Source organism: Centroberyx gerrardi, chromosome 18 (genome assembly GCF_048128805.1).
Source record: "Centroberyx gerrardi isolate f3 chromosome 18, fCenGer3.hap1.cur.20231027, whole genome shotgun sequence".
NCBI lineage: Eukaryota > Metazoa > Chordata > Actinopteri > Beryciformes > Berycidae > Centroberyx > Centroberyx gerrardi.
Window position 1 is genome coordinate 14,209,987 of NC_136014.1, and position 14,808 is coordinate 14,224,794.

Here is a 14,808-nt window from a genome sequence, read left to right on the forward strand (position 1 = left end):
TTTTAATCTCCTTTATGGTATTTTATAACTCCTATTGAATTATTAGCCTTTTCTGTGGCATGATTGCTTGACCTATTTTACAGACATGACATGATGATAGCATAGTATAGGATTAGGCTACTTCTTTTTTTTTTAAAAGTAGTCGTATTCTCGGACAACATTTGGACATGGTGACTTTGGACTGATTTGTGACATTAGTTAATCTTCTTGGGGCAATTAATGTCAAAACGTTCAGTTTTCACCCTAAACTAAAACATAGGCCTGGAGATGCGCACATGGGACTCACTCCTTTTAAGACAAGAGTGAACCAGAGGGAGCGAGAAAAAAAGCAGTGGGAAACGTGATGCACTACATAATAATGAAGCTTATATAAGATGATCAGACGCACTAATGAAGTGGACCCGTCTCTAATGGGAGAGCTGAGCAATGTTTCCTCTCCAGCAGAGCTATGAATATCCATCACAGCATGGCTGGGACACGGCAGCCTGGTTTCAGGGATTTTCCACAAACAGCCTCAGTGGCAATATGTTGAAATAAGGCAGATTTTACCCCACTAGTATCAGGATCATGTTCTTTGGAAGCTGTTATTGAAAGGTGTTGATTTGCACCGAAAAACAAGTGAAATTCACCCTAGTGGCATATTTTCTTTTTCAAATTTTTAAGAGAAAATGCTTTTTAAGATATTCGATTAAATTACTTGTTAATGGTGACATTTTTGCAGTATCGACCACACACACACACACACACACACACACACGCACACACACACACACACGCACGCACACTTCAACGGTCATGAGGTTTTTGGAAAGATTACACTGCCGCCGTGTGGCACATTCACACCGTAGACTGCAAATAAAAAAAGTTACACAGATAATTCCTCATCTATCAGCAATCCCGCGGATGTATTAGAGCAGTTCCCACCTTCATGATGTGCCTCCGTCTGTATGTGCATCAACATTTCAAAGTGGGCCAGCTTTGAACACCTCGATGTTTGGTCCTGCCTGACCTATAGGCACGAGTCAAATAACTTTTTTTTTAATCGGCAGTTTAAAATAAAGGGAATAGTTCAGAGGAAATGAACATTCAGTCAATATCTAGGCTTACTCACTCCATGGTAGTCACAATTCCATTGAAGTTGGTAGGCTACGAAAGCCAAACCATATTTCGTAATTTTAAGGCACATGTCCTTAAAAAACACAGAGTAGCCTATAGACTGTGACTCAGCGGATAAGTTGTCTCCTCCCCAGACCGACAGCAGATCCAGCAGGACTGTTATGTAAGATCAAGTCTGCGGGAGCAAACTTGGCAACAAGTGGGCATCTCTGCTCTGCTTCACTGTCGCGGTCATGGCATTGCTGTCCGTCCTCACGCCGGTTTTCGTGGCCGTCCTGTGCGTGATGATAGCCCTCATATTTATCAATTCACGCAAAACGGACACGGTACCACGGCCAGAAACTAAAGGGGGGTCGAAAGTGGAGTCCAGACCTTGGGTGGACCAGGATTTGCAAGACGATACAGAAATCACACCAAGAGACGGTAGGTCAAAAGCTGAAGAGAGCTTTACTGTGTTTCGCTGAATTTTTCTTCATCGTCAGCCGGGTAGACTAACTTGGCAGGTAATGTGATAATTTGATCATTGACCTTAATACCCCCAAACAGAGCTTTTCACAGAAACACTGCACATATCACTACACAGTTGTTCAGAAACAGCCCGGCTATATTGTGGAAACAGCGCCCAGTACACTTTACAGACCATGGTAAAGTAATTCTGGTGAAATATCCTAGTAGTCACCATGTATTAATTATTTGGAAACTACCCAAATATTTCCAGGAAACCGCGCCCGCTACACTTTACAGGCTATGCAGAGGAAATTATGATGACATTTTTAAGCAGTCACCATGCCTTCAGTTCCCTATCTGAAACTATTCGAATATATTCCATGGAAGCAGTGGCCAGCCTCTACATTTTACAGGCCATGGTAAGGTAATATTGTAGAAATTACAAAGATGTTACTATTTCTTATTCTGAAACTACTCGCCTATATCATGGAAGCAGTGGCCACTACATTTTACAGGCCATGGTAAGGTAATTCTGCAGAAATGTCAAAGATATGTTATTGTATGCAAGGGCGTAGGTTTGATTTTGACATTGGTAGGGACACAAATGGGGGAGGTCCGGAGGGGATGTAACCCCCACTGGAAGCTGAGGCGTTTTGCATTTATGATAGACTTCTGACCGACATTTCATATCATCTAGATCAGTGATTCTCAACCTTTTTCATATCGAGGACCCCTAGTTTAGTCCACATTAGAGCCATGGACCCCCATTTGATGAGATTTTGTCTCTCGGACCCAAATCTGAGAATACTTTTATTGTTAGATATGATTTTGATCCAGAATCCCATGACTGTCTGTATTGTAGGTAGAGAGATAACAGTGAAACTATGATCAAAACAGTCATTCTTCTACATTCTGTAATTGTGTTAACTATTTGTAAATTAAATAATGCTGAAGTTTAACAATTCATCAATTTGCTGGGGACCCCCTGGAACCCCCTCAAGGACCGCTGGTGGTCCCCGGACCCCACGTTGAGAACCACTGATCTAAATAGTTATGGTAGCCAACACACTCATTAACAGACACACAGACACAGGGGTGTAGCACATTAATGAATCCTTTACTCAAATTTGCCAGCTGAATGGGACTTTGAAGAGCACATTTTGTTTTAAGGCAGGTACTGTAGTACTGTTGCCTATTCAAACCAACGATCTGTATTTACATTTAAAATAATAATAATAATAATAATAATAATAATAATGATAAGATATTGTAAACTATATCCAAACCCTACATACAAACAGCTGAGTGTCCACTGCCTTGCTCTTATTTGAAGGAGCCAAACACATGCCTACGCCTGTCATTAACAGAAATGAACTGTTGGCATATTTGTTTTACATCAGTGTTGTCCAGTGTGGCAACATCAGCATTGTTCAGTCTCACTTGTGACATGTAGGCTACTTACGGTCGTCACCCGTCACAGACGCACGCGACATGGTACTTAAATAAACTAACTTTAATGGCTAAACACAACTGTTACTAATATAAAATAGGATGGAGTCTTCACTTGCATGCTCGCCGGTAGGCGGAGCTTTGGCTCTTCTTGTACACAGCCCACAGCATTTCATACGTTAGCAAGAAATGGCAAAGCCAATCAGCGATTTTTTGGGGGGTTAGGGAGGCGGTGTCACGCCAATTTTTATCCGGGTGACGCAATAACATTCTAAAACAGCTGTTATACTAAAGTTTCGTTAAGCGTCCGTTGCTATGCCGACACGGGACACCGATGCACTACACCAGAGCCATATATTTCTCTCTATATGGCTCTGCACTACACCAATGCAGCGGGACTCGTAGTAGAGAACGCGATCTGTTAACATTGACTAGACACTGACGGACAAAACAACGTTTATTGTCAATCAAAGTAATTGCTAGGGACATTTCAGAGTCGCTTGATATTGGTAGGGACACGTCCCTACCGTCCCTACCCAATTCTACGCCCTTGATTGTATGTATTGATCCCCAAGGGTAAATTCAGGTGTCACAGCAGCAATTGTCAGAACAATATAAAAATATAATAAATATAAATATAATAAATATATGGGCTATATAATGGGCTATATAAGTTAATGCAATATAAATAAATATAAAACTATAAAAGTATGAAGATAAAAAAAAAATAAAACTATTAGCCTCAAGTGTCTAAAGTGTCTGAAGTGGTGTTGATTTAGAAACCTGTGTGTTTTATAATGAACTTGATTATAAATGTCACGTGCCTGCCACATTAGATGGCTTGTAGCTTTTACAATACAGAAATCTAAATCCTTATCATCTGCCCATCCTTTCATTCTCATTATTTTTTTATGGTCTATGGCTACACCCACCCCCGGTTCCCCCTAAGCTGTCAGTCATCCATAATTGCTCCATTTTCTCCCCAGAAATTTAGTCCACAGGGTATAAGCGGGATTTGGAAGTTTTGGTGGCAAATGGTATCAGATGCAGGGACGATGTTGCCACCCTGTAGCTGGATGGTACAGTCACTGGAAAGGTCTTGTTGAGGTGAAAGTGTTTATTCAGTTTCTCTCCACTGGTCTCCTTCACATCTGCTGTGCGTCATAGCGCACCGCAGAGAGCTGCTCACTTGTTCTGGGTGAAAAGAGAGCATTTTAATATTCTTTAACTGTAGAGGTTGTCCCTCCTGTTGAACTTTGCCCAGTGAGCTGCAACTTATCTTATGCCAGTTGATGAGTACTGCAGCTTTAAGGTTCACCTGTTAAAAATTGAGTTGGCCCGTCCTGTGCTCTGTGCCCTTATTTATAGACCGCCTAAGCGGAACGTGGAATTTTTAACTGAGTTTGCAGATTTTCTTCCTACTATCATGTCTAAATCTGAACATATTTTGATTCTTGGCAACTTTAATATTCATGTTTGTTGTCCGTCTAAACCACTTTGTTAATGACTTTATTAATCTGGTTGAAGCATTTGATCTTGTTCAGTCTGTAAGGGGTCCTACACATGATCGTGGTCATAGTCTTTAAGGCCCTTACTGGTCTTTCCCCTTCTTATATCTCTGATCTCCTACACCCCCATGTTTCCTGCAGGTCTTTCAGGTCTACTGACCTAAAGCTTTTAGCCTTTCCACAGTCTAGGCTGAAGCATAAAGGGGATCTTGCTTTTGCCGTTGTTGCCCATAGACTGTGGAATGCCGTCGATGCAGTAGATTTCTTCTATTGGCACCTTCAAGTGAACTTGAACTTAAACTTGAACTTGTCTGTCATCATTTTAGAGGATGATGATTGGGCGGACAGCACCGAGGAGGAGGACCTTGCCCATGTGCCCTACTCACCACCGCGTTACCCTGTGGAGAGGATGCTGGAGAGATCCCAGGACTTCTACAGTGTGATGAACCAGCGCAGGTCTGTCCGATTCATCAGCTCCGAGCCGGTTCCTCGGGACGTCATTGATAACATCATCCGCACGGCAGGTAAGTGGCGTTGGCAGCAGCAGCAGCAGTGGTGACTAAGTAATGAATATATCTGTAAATGAGTATTTAAAAAAAACATCCAGTGAGTGGCGTCATTGGCTGATAAAAGAAAAAGCCTTTAGTATGTAGCCTACAATTCCTACAGCTATCCGTGACATTTTGAAGGTGCAGGATGGGTTAAAATCGAAGTCGACATGAACTGAATTAAGTAACTGGAACTGGAGAAGCCTTTTCCAGTGCAAAACTCGTGCACTATCATCCATTTACAGGGACTGGAAGAAAAAGCATTACAAGATAAGGTTAAAATGAGATTCAACTTTAAAAGAGACAATCAGAGCTTTATTCATTTACAAGAAACTTAAATGAAAACAGAACAGGATGAATTATATTGGATATTGACAGAGGTGTGACCAAGTCAAGTTTTCTCGAGTCCCAAGTCAGTCTCAAATCTTGAGGCACAAACCTCAAGTCAAGTATCAAGTCTAAATATAGATTACCAAGTCAAGTCAGAACAAACAAATCAAGAGTCCAGTATCAATTTAATATCTTAAAGAAAACTAAATATCTAGGACTTTTCACTGAATATGGTTTTAATAGGATAAAAACTTGGTAAGAGCATCATGAGTTTGATTTCTATAATCAGTTTAACCTTCAATAAATTCAATCATTCCATACAAATTCAGAAAACAGAATTTAAATTCAGTCGTCCGGTGGAACAAATCTCATCACTTTCAATCTAAGTCATTTACACAAACACAAGATCTTTTGTCAAGACTTTAGAAACCTTTTCAAGTCAAAGTCAAGTCCCAAGTCACCAGAAACCAAGTCGAGTCTCAAGTCTTCTCTTCAAGCATCAAGTCAAGTCTCAAGCAATTAGAATTGAGACTCGAGTCTGATCCGAGTCCAGGTCATGTGACTCGAGTTCCCACGTCTGGATATTGACTGTGAATTTTCAGTCATACGCTCTCTCTCTCTCTCTCTCTCTCTCTCTCTCTCTCTCTCTCTCTCTCTCTCTCTCTCTCTCTCTCTCTCTCTCTCTCCTTCCCTCTCTCTCTCTCTCTCCTCCTGTGTTCTCCCTCCTCCTGGACAGGCACGGCCCCCAGTGGAGCGCACACTGAGCCCTGGACGTTTGTCGTGGTGTCAGACCCAGAGACCAAGCACCAGATCAGACTGATAGTGGAGGAGGAGGAGGAGGTCAACTACCGCCAGAGGATGGGGGACAAATGGGTCAACGATTTGGCCAGGTTAAGGTGAGCACCTACACTCACTCACACACGTTTGTATTACTATACTAACCCTAACCCATTGACAACATTCATTCCCTAATCCCTAACCTTAACTTTCTAACTTTAGACTAACCTAACTAAACCTAATCCTGATTCAAACCTGTGTGTCTACCATTTGTCACCCCGTCCTTTCTCCTCCAGGACGAACTGGATTAAAGAGTACTTGGATGTTGCTCCATACCTGCTCCTCATCTTCAAACAGACCTACGGGATTCTACCTAATGGCAAGAAAAAGACTCACTACTACAATGAAATCAGCGTCTCCATATCCTGTGGAATCCTGTTGGCTGCATTACAGGTTAAGGAACACATCACACCCACTGAACCACAGACCAGTCAATCCCCATTTTCTCTCGGTCATAATGGTGATGAGTGTCTCTGCCAAAAGTCTGTCAGACAGAGTAAACAGTTTATATTGAACTATATATGCAGCTGGCCAGCCTCTTGAAAATGCATGCAATTAGTGCTAAACCAAACACGCCCACTGTGTTTGTCTTATGCCTAGCGACTGAATTTGTGCTCATTCTGTCCATCTGCTCATCAGAACGTGGGTCTTGTTACCGTGACGTCGACACCCCTCAACTGTGGCCCCCAGCTCAGGCTCCTCCTCAAACGGCCAGCCAATGAGAAGCTGCTGATGCTACTTCCTGTCGGTTACCCCGCCTCTGATGCCACCGTGCCTGACTTGAAACGCAAGCCCCTGGATGACATTATTGTGCGTGTATGATGTAATTAATCTGCGAAGAAGATAGAGTAAAAGCTAGAATAAAAATAGGACTTCTGGTCACAGCCTTCAAAGTAAAACTAATTGACAAACGCATTTCAACGTGTTTATGCTTTTATTTTGAAGGTGAAATAGCCCTACTTTGTAGTCTCATTCTAGAAATAGTCTCATTCTAGGTGTCTCTAGCTGGCTTGATGCAGTTTAGGAATCTGAACACAAGTAGACACTCCCAAGGAGTTTCTCTATGTAACACTACCCATGATTCCTTGCAAACATCAAGCGCATGGAATACAAATAACTCCTGTTTAATTCTAACTCACCTTTATCTAAACCTTAATGAAAAGATATTGTGAGTAAAAATTGGGTGTATAAACCTTGCACATCCTTTGGGTGCTGTCTCACTGACAGTATATGGAGCCCAAGTATTCAATCAGTGCCATTTAGAGGCCAGTGGTATGGGAATGAAATCAATCAAACAGGGCCACTAGCTGGCCCCTAAAGTTTAGACCACAGTCAGTGCAGACATCTGAAGGCTCTAGTCACTTACCAAACAAACCAAGGTCTAGACGGCTGGCAACGTTGCTGTGCGGTGACTGAGCTTGCCAGATTGTTACAAAATTAGCACCTTAAAATTAGTTTGAATGAATATTTGTTTGAAATGTAAACAAAGAATAAAACTACATGAAAATCACTTGGCTGCAAGATAATTTCATGACCTGTATATTTTTTTGTATGGAAGCTATGTGAATTATGAAGGCCAAGAGTCTAAAAAAAAGTGTGGGAGCCAAGACATGGACATTGGGTTTTGCATGTGGTGTGGGGAATATTTGCTGTGTGGAGGATATACTGTGTAATGTTAGAATTATAATGTTATTTAGGCATATATATTTGTGGCTAAGATTTGGAATTTTGTTCACCAGAATTTGTGTTGTTTTGGGACAGTGTAGAAACAGTGGGAGCAGTAGCCTTAGGGGGACTGTTGCTTTAAGAAAGATAGGGCACTGTTAATTAGGTAGGCTGCTCTACGAGGAGAACGTTTTTAGTTTCAGTTTTGTGAGCCATGGAGCCACATGGTTTTCTTACCGTGGTTGGGATTGTGAAGTTTAAGTTAATTCTTCTGGAGTCTATTTAAATCATTGACTCATCATCTATTGTGGAAAAACTTATATATATATATGTATAATAAAAGTATAAAAACACAGGAAACGTGGATTCTATGACTCTCACCCATGTGTAAGGCCAAGGCTATCAAAGGAACTAAAAACCACAGCTACACAAAGTGATTTATTGGCATATTCCCAATTCAATTCCATTGACCCAAACCAGCTACATTTGTTAGCTGCAACCAGCAGCTAGTATAAGTTACTCTGTTGGTCGACAGAGTACTGCACAGATGTCATTGCAGGACACAACTATAAAGACTATGAGTCTGACTGTTGCATAACTAAGATAAGCTTGTTTGGTAAAGCATAGGTTTGCCATGGCAGAGGCTCTAATCTTGAGTCAGTCAATTTAGTGCCAAGGTGGTCGCAGCTTATCTTGAGTTATGTGCTTGTTTTTTACTGCGCTGATGACTAGTGTGACTCCTACATTTATATTGCACAACTTTTATCATCAGTTGCTATTTAAAACTTCAACTAAAGGCTGCTGAGCCACAAGGTATACTGTATATGAAATAGAGAATCATTTTGTATGCTGCAACTCATCATATAGGTTGTTCCAGCTAGGAACCCTCTGCAGCAGTTGGACTTTTAGATAAAGAAAAAGTACATATCTGTTGACCTCAGTTGGCTTGTTTAGCTTGGCAGCATGTTGACTGTAAGTGCTTATATCGATTAATGTTACATCGATCTAATCTCAACCCACCCACATAACCCACAAAACCTGCAGCTGTGGAGCATCTTCAACCTCATCCCCCCAGGTGCAGCACTGAGCCTTTAAGGCGCTCCCTTGTACTGACTGGTATCTAACTGTAGAGTGCTTCATGCTGAAGCGGCCCCACTTTCAGCCAACTAGGAGTGAGCTAAAAAATGACTGACTATGCAGACTATCCTGGACTGCTCTCTGCATTCTTAGACCTGGACTGTAGGTGGACACACTTCTGCATGCATCTGCTCACTCTCTGCAAGCTTTTCCTGTTCATTATGCAAATAATGAAGTGATACAGTGAACAGATAGTAATGAACATGCGTTTTGCACACTGCATATATTTGATGAGGGCATTGTTTCTTTTCCAGTACTTTATATGGCCCTCTCTGCTGGCTGTTAATGTAAAGTTAAGGCACATTTGCACATTATACTGTGTGTTTCCAATCTATTTGATTACTTTATTGCTTTATAGTCTCTTACTGCTTTTAATTGCTTATGTGATATACTGCTTGTTAAGGCTAGGCTAGTGAACCCAAGTGCAGAACACAGATACAAGAGGCGGTAGGTAAAGACAAAGATTATTTATTTTAGGGCTCGGAGCCGAGTCAGGCAGGTCAAGGGCGGAGGCAAGCCAGGCAGAGTGGGCTCCAGATAGCGGGAAGAGGAGCCGAGACGATGAGGAAGTCCGACGAGGCGAGACGACTGGAGACAGGTGCAGGAGTCAGGCTGGCAGGCGGAACTGCAGGGACACAGAGAGACGGGTAAGGCAAAGGACTGAAAATAGATAACCAAATGCTATGACTAAATGGCTCAAGGCATAGAACACTGACTGGCAGCAGAGTTTACAAACTGGCGATGAGTGGATGGCAAACCAGGGAATATATACTGTGGCTGATGAGATGATAAGAAGCAGCTGGTATCCTGACTCCCGCACACCTGTCTCCACTCCTGCAATAAAGCACACAGAACACAAGGGGAGGGGGAAGAGAGACTGCAGGCTAGGCGGAGTTAGAAGTGGAGGGCGTGACACTGCTGTTTTTTTTTTTTAATATTCTGCTCATACTCAATTTGTCTATTGGCTTCTATTACCTTTGCTGCTCCAATGACCTAATGTCCCCACTGGGATCAATAAAGGGTTATCTTATCATAACCTGTGTGATGTGTATGAACCCTGTCATTTTGTCCAAAAGCAGTGTGAGGCTTACTAAAGAGCAAATATGCCCCGATACACATGCATGCATGCAAGCACGCACACACATACACACACAAACACACACACACACACACACACACACACACACACACACACTGGATTTTGTCCCTCAGAGTAAACAAAGGGGGATATCTGTTTGCTGTAAGTTGAGAGTTCTCTGCCTTTCACTCTTGCTGCTTGCTGATATCTCCCATAACTGAAGTATGGGCTGCTTTTTTGCCATTGTTGGGTAAGTTAAGTTTCAAACATTCATTTGGAATCAATTCATCATGAAAACAGTGAAGAAATGTCTTAATTCAAATGTGTATTTGCATCTTTCCCTGTTTCTAGGTTGCTGTGTGTGTTCCCATGGCTTGTGTCTCCATCGGCTTTAAGTGGGATGGTCCAGTCGCCTCGGTTTCCTCAGCCGTACCTCGCTGAACAGCTGGAGATGTGGGACCTCAGTGTGCCTGAAGGCTACCAGCTTCAGCTCACCTTCACCCTGCTGCACATCAGACCCTCCAAAAACTGTGGCCAGGACTCCCTCACGGTGATGACACTGTGCGAAAAAGTGTACCATGTGCATTTATAATTGTGCTTACAAATGACTCATGAATTATTGTTTACACCATTTGTAAAACACACAAAAAAGGTGTTTCCAATTGACCTGCCAATGGTTTTAGTTGACACCATTTGCTCCATTTCAGGTGGTTTATGAGCAAAGAGTCCTGGGAAAGTTCTGTGGAGATGCGACCTATAATAATGTTTGTCACCCTGGCAACACACCCATTCTGTCACCTGGCAACAAGCTCCGCCTTGTCTTCCAATTGGGCGAAATCAGACCTGATGAGCTGCAGCAGTTTAAAGGCTTCTCTGCCTTATACCGAGCCATAGGTATGGTGTGTCATGTTTTCTCTTAGAGAGCTAACTTGGGTCAATTAGAAATGTAATAATAATAATAATATATTAGAAATGTAATAATAATAATAGTATAATATTGTTTTATCATAATTTGTGTATATTTCAATGCCATTTATATATAAAGGTGAGTGATTTTAGTTTGTCTAATAAACTGAAACAAATCAAAGTATGCATACAAAAAAAAACTGCCTGCCCTGTCACTCAAAGCAGGCTATAACCAGATATTTGATGGTGTTTATGTTGTGCTGTGTAAGTATAATCTAAGTATCTAAGTACATTTGCTGTCTCATCAACTCTTTGAAGACAGCTGTACGTTGAGGTTTGTCAAAGGTCTCTTCCTCCCCCTCTAGGTAAAACGGTGAAAGTTGATGAAATCAAACTGGCATGGCCTGGTCAGAGTGTCATACTGCCATGTACAACACCTGAGGGTCCGCTGCCAGAGGTTAGTTAGTAGTGTAAGCATGGAATTAATCTATCTATCTATCTATCTGTTTGTTTTGCGATGCAACTGAAAAGGCTTTTATACTAAAACATAAGTCTGTCTAATCTCTGTGTGAAGTACTATATACAGTTGACTGTGCTTATCTGAAAGGTGTCCTGGATAAAGGTGTCAGGGGAAGGGGAAAAAACAACTATTGCAATGATCCATCCTATGTATGGAACACGTCACCTAGCTTCCCACCGGCAACGACTGCATTTCCCTTCCCTGAGCAACGCCTCCATGCAGATTTCAGATCTGGAGAGAACTGATGAAGGCAAATACATCTGTGAATACAACACCTTTCCCAGTGGCAAGCAACAGTTCACCACCTCTCTCGTCATACTGGGTAAGAGTGGTTCAGATGACAGAGCTGTGGCAGAACCAGGGTTGAAAGTCCAACTTTCTGACTAGACATATGCTTTTCAGAAACATCGTCCAGGATGCTGGTCGACAAGGTTGTGCTGTCCCATCCGGGAGAGACGGTGGAATTACGGTGTGTAAAGGAAGCCACTCGCAGCAAAATAACACAGGTCAGTCCCACTTAAGCTGTGTATTCAAAGAGGTAGAATGGATTTAGAATGGATGTCTGAAGGTTTTTGCTTTAATCCCAGACAAAGGGAATTAAAGGGGACAGTGGCTGTATTCCAGCCCTTTCCATGTGTTTCTCTTCTATGGCGTTATGGACAGAAGGATTAAACTCTGTTCACTTACTGTTAGCTTGGGAGTGTGTGTGTTTATGAGTTTGTCTGAGAACATGCACGCCAACCTTAAGGACAGTCCACATATTATTTGAAAGATATCCTGGATCTGGAAGTCGACGGAAGGAGAGGGAATCACCGTAGCTGTTTTCCACCCTATCCACGGGACATTCTACCCCGAGTCCCCCCTGAAAGGACGGGTGACCTTCTCCAGCAGCCCTGTGTTCCCGACCAACCCCTCCATCCAGATCAAGGGTGTGAAAAAGACAGATGAAGGGAAATACACGTGTCAGTACGCGTATTTCCCTGTCACTGTACGTTCAGAAGGGACTGCTGACACCGAAGAGTGAAGCTCCGATCTTTTCATATTTGGTATGTGTGCAGAAGTGTGTGAGTGTGTGTGTAAGATAGAACTGCAGTAGATTATTTGCAATCAATTTAGTGACAGTGTGTCACTACATCTTTTCCAGAAAGGGACAACTCCTCACAAGGACTACCTAAAGAGTTGGACTATAGAGCGGGTATGGTACATCTACTTTCTATATAATTATATAAATAGTAATAATAGTAATAGTAAACAGTAGACCATTCCAAATCGCACAAAGCATTTCACTGTCTGGTTTCCTTTGCTGTGTTACTGTCTGTCCTCCACTGTCAGTGTGTGGCCGTCCTGTAGAAACCTTGAAGGGAAACCAAACGACCCCGGGAAGGAAGGACGCCCCAGAAAAGGCTTTCCCCTGGTTTGCTGCGCTGGAAGTTGGTGAAGAGGATTTTTCTGCTGTGGTGATCGGAGACAGGTGGCTGTTAACCACGGCTTCCATTCTGTTGACAGAGGAGTGGGACGCCGTCCAAGGAAAAAGTGTAAAACCCACAGAGGATTCAGTTAAGGTAGGACAGATGACTGATGATGATAATGATGCCGATAATGATGATAATAACAATTGGAAACCACTATTTAAGTTGCACTGAAAAATGATGTGACCAGGAGGAGCATAGCTAGAAAGGCAATTTGAAAGTTTGCAGACTTTGGTGATGAAGATCAAGATTTGCACCTGTTATCAGATAAGATTTGTTTTGTTGTTGCTATATACAGTATATACAATATTGCCCATTTGCTGTCAGTGGCTCAGTGGAGGATAACCTATTGCTGTTGACAGAATATAACCTTGTATCTCCAAAATGTCAGCTTTTCTGGAACTGCAGTAAGAAAAACAGCCTTGCACCATGCATTTGTGACATTATCCAATAGGTTTTGAAAGGGTTTCATAAGGCCAAGGCTTGTAAAACTGTTAAAACATGGAAATCACCAAAAATTGGAGTTATGAGGTTTTTGTCTGATAATGATGCTTTGCTCTGAGATGTTTTATGAAACACAACATTCATTTGAAACCCCCTCTTTTCTCTCTAAAGGCATTTGTTGGAAAAGTCATGTTTGAGGACCTGAAGGCATCTACTCCTTATCAAGGGGCCTCTCTCCATGTTCACCCCCAGTACGATCCAAGCCATCCTACTGAGCAAAACCATAACATTGCTTTAATCAAACTCACGACGCCACTCACATTCAGCATCTCTGTCCTGCCTGCATGCCTGCCTACAGAGGGAACCAAGTACACCGCAGGACAAATGTTGTAAAGGATGTTTACAACACAGTCAGACCAAGAGCAATTTTATATCTATAGATTTTCAATTACTTGAAAGGTGAATTTAGTGTCTGCTTTACATTGTCCACAGACCAAATGTAGCAATGTCTCCTATTACTGTACATCTATTCAGCCAGTAGCGTCACATATTTCGTTTGCATTCTGTTCCTTTTCTGTCCGAATAGGTTCCTCTCAAGCATCCCTTTGGACTCCGAGCAGCTTGTGTATTTCCCCTTCCCAATCGAGGACCAGCAACAGTGTAGGAAATCCATAGACCGCTACACAGACAGGGATGTAGAGGCTGACGCAGGCAGATTTATAGTCAATATGTTCTGTGCCGGGTGGTCAGATGGCAAGGCTGACGCATGCGGTGGAGAAAGTGGAGTGCCCTACGTTCTGAAGGATGGAGACGGGAACTTCGTGGCGGCGGGGATTTACAGCTGGATCCACGGCAGATGTGACACGGACGACAAACCCAAATACGGAGTCTACACACAAGTGTCTAGATACTTAGACTGGATCAAAAAGACAATGAGAGAGAATTAAACAGTAACTAAGTACAACAGGTGGTAACATCACCTGGCACCAAAGATCAGCCAATAGCAGATGACAATTTCAGTGGCATGATTTTAACCATTAGATGTCAGGCTTTGGGTTTGTGCTTTAGTTACTCTTTAAACTTGCCTCTTGTTAAAAAACAACAACAATGCAATACCAGCCTCATGTATACAGACCTCAGGGGCTGTGGGTAGATTGTGTGCAGCCATATAACTGTGATATCATTATAGTTCATAATGTACAAATCCCTGACATTATCTTTCAGTGCTGCCTGTATTCATCTTTTGGGGTTTTGGTTGTTAGGGTTAAAGGGATTTGTTGATATTTGGAGTTTTTATTCTTCTACATTTATCAGTTACATTTAAAAACAGCTTGTTAGGCTTGCATTCAGCCAC

The 14,808-nt window shown here is 42.2% G+C and overlaps 2 protein-coding genes across 3 annotated transcripts; both read left to right on the forward strand.

Annotated features, from left to right (window-relative positions):
* Positions 1-1,349: 1,349 nt before the first annotated feature.
* On the forward strand, positions 1,350-7,112 carry iyd (iodotyrosine deiodinase). 2 transcript variants are annotated; one of them, XM_071918994.2, is made up of 5 exons: positions 1,350-1,550; positions 4,849-5,044; positions 6,135-6,294; positions 6,472-6,628; positions 6,875-7,112. In XM_071918994.2, exons 1-5 carry the CDS (start codon positions 1,350-1,352, stop codon positions 7,055-7,057), a joined length of 897 nt encoding a protein of 298 aa, XP_071775095.2. In that variant the 3' UTR covers positions 7,058-7,112. The 2 variants fall into 2 exon arrangements, with proteins under 2 accessions (XP_071775095.2, XP_071775094.2); XM_071918993.2 differs by having other exon boundaries at positions 1,350-1,539; positions 4,847-5,044.
* A 2,486-nt stretch (positions 7,113-9,598) lies between these two features.
* Positions 9,599-14,401, forward strand: LOC144542797 (complement C1r subcomponent-like protein). Its single transcript, XM_078290091.1, has 7 exons — positions 9,599-9,684; positions 10,467-10,665; positions 10,823-11,009; positions 11,387-11,478; positions 12,332-12,529; positions 12,686-12,741; positions 14,041-14,401. The coding sequence occupies exons 1-7, from the start codon at positions 9,599-9,601 to the stop codon at positions 14,399-14,401; spliced, it is 1,179 nt and encodes a 392-aa protein (XP_078146217.1).
* The last annotated feature ends 407 nt before the right edge of the window (positions 14,402-14,808 follow it).

Excerpts from the sequence above, each read along its gene's own strand:
- LOC144542797 (XM_078290091.1), top strand. The coding sequence starts at position 9,599 with ATGAGGAAGTCCGACGAGGCGAGACGACTGGAGACAGGTGCAGGAGTC. Across the intron at positions 9,685-10,466 it reads GCAGGGACACAGAGAGACGG|GTTGCTGTGTGTGTTCCCAT; the intron begins GTAAGGCAAAGG and ends CCCTGTTTCTAG. Across the intron at positions 10,666-10,822 it reads GTGGCCAGGACTCCCTCACG|GTGGTTTATGAGCAAAGAGT; the intron begins GTGATGACACTG and ends GCTCCATTTCAG.
- iyd (XM_071918994.2), top strand. The coding sequence starts at position 1,350 with ATGGCATTGCTGTCCGTCCTCACGCCGGTTTTCGTGGCCGTCCTGTGC. Across the intron at positions 5,045-6,134 it reads TAACATCATCCGCACGGCAG|GCACGGCCCCCAGTGGAGCG; the intron begins GTAAGTGGCGTT and ends CCTCCTGGACAG. Across the intron at positions 6,629-6,874 it reads TCCTGTTGGCTGCATTACAG|AACGTGGGTCTTGTTACCGT; the intron begins GTTAAGGAACAC and ends TCTGCTCATCAG.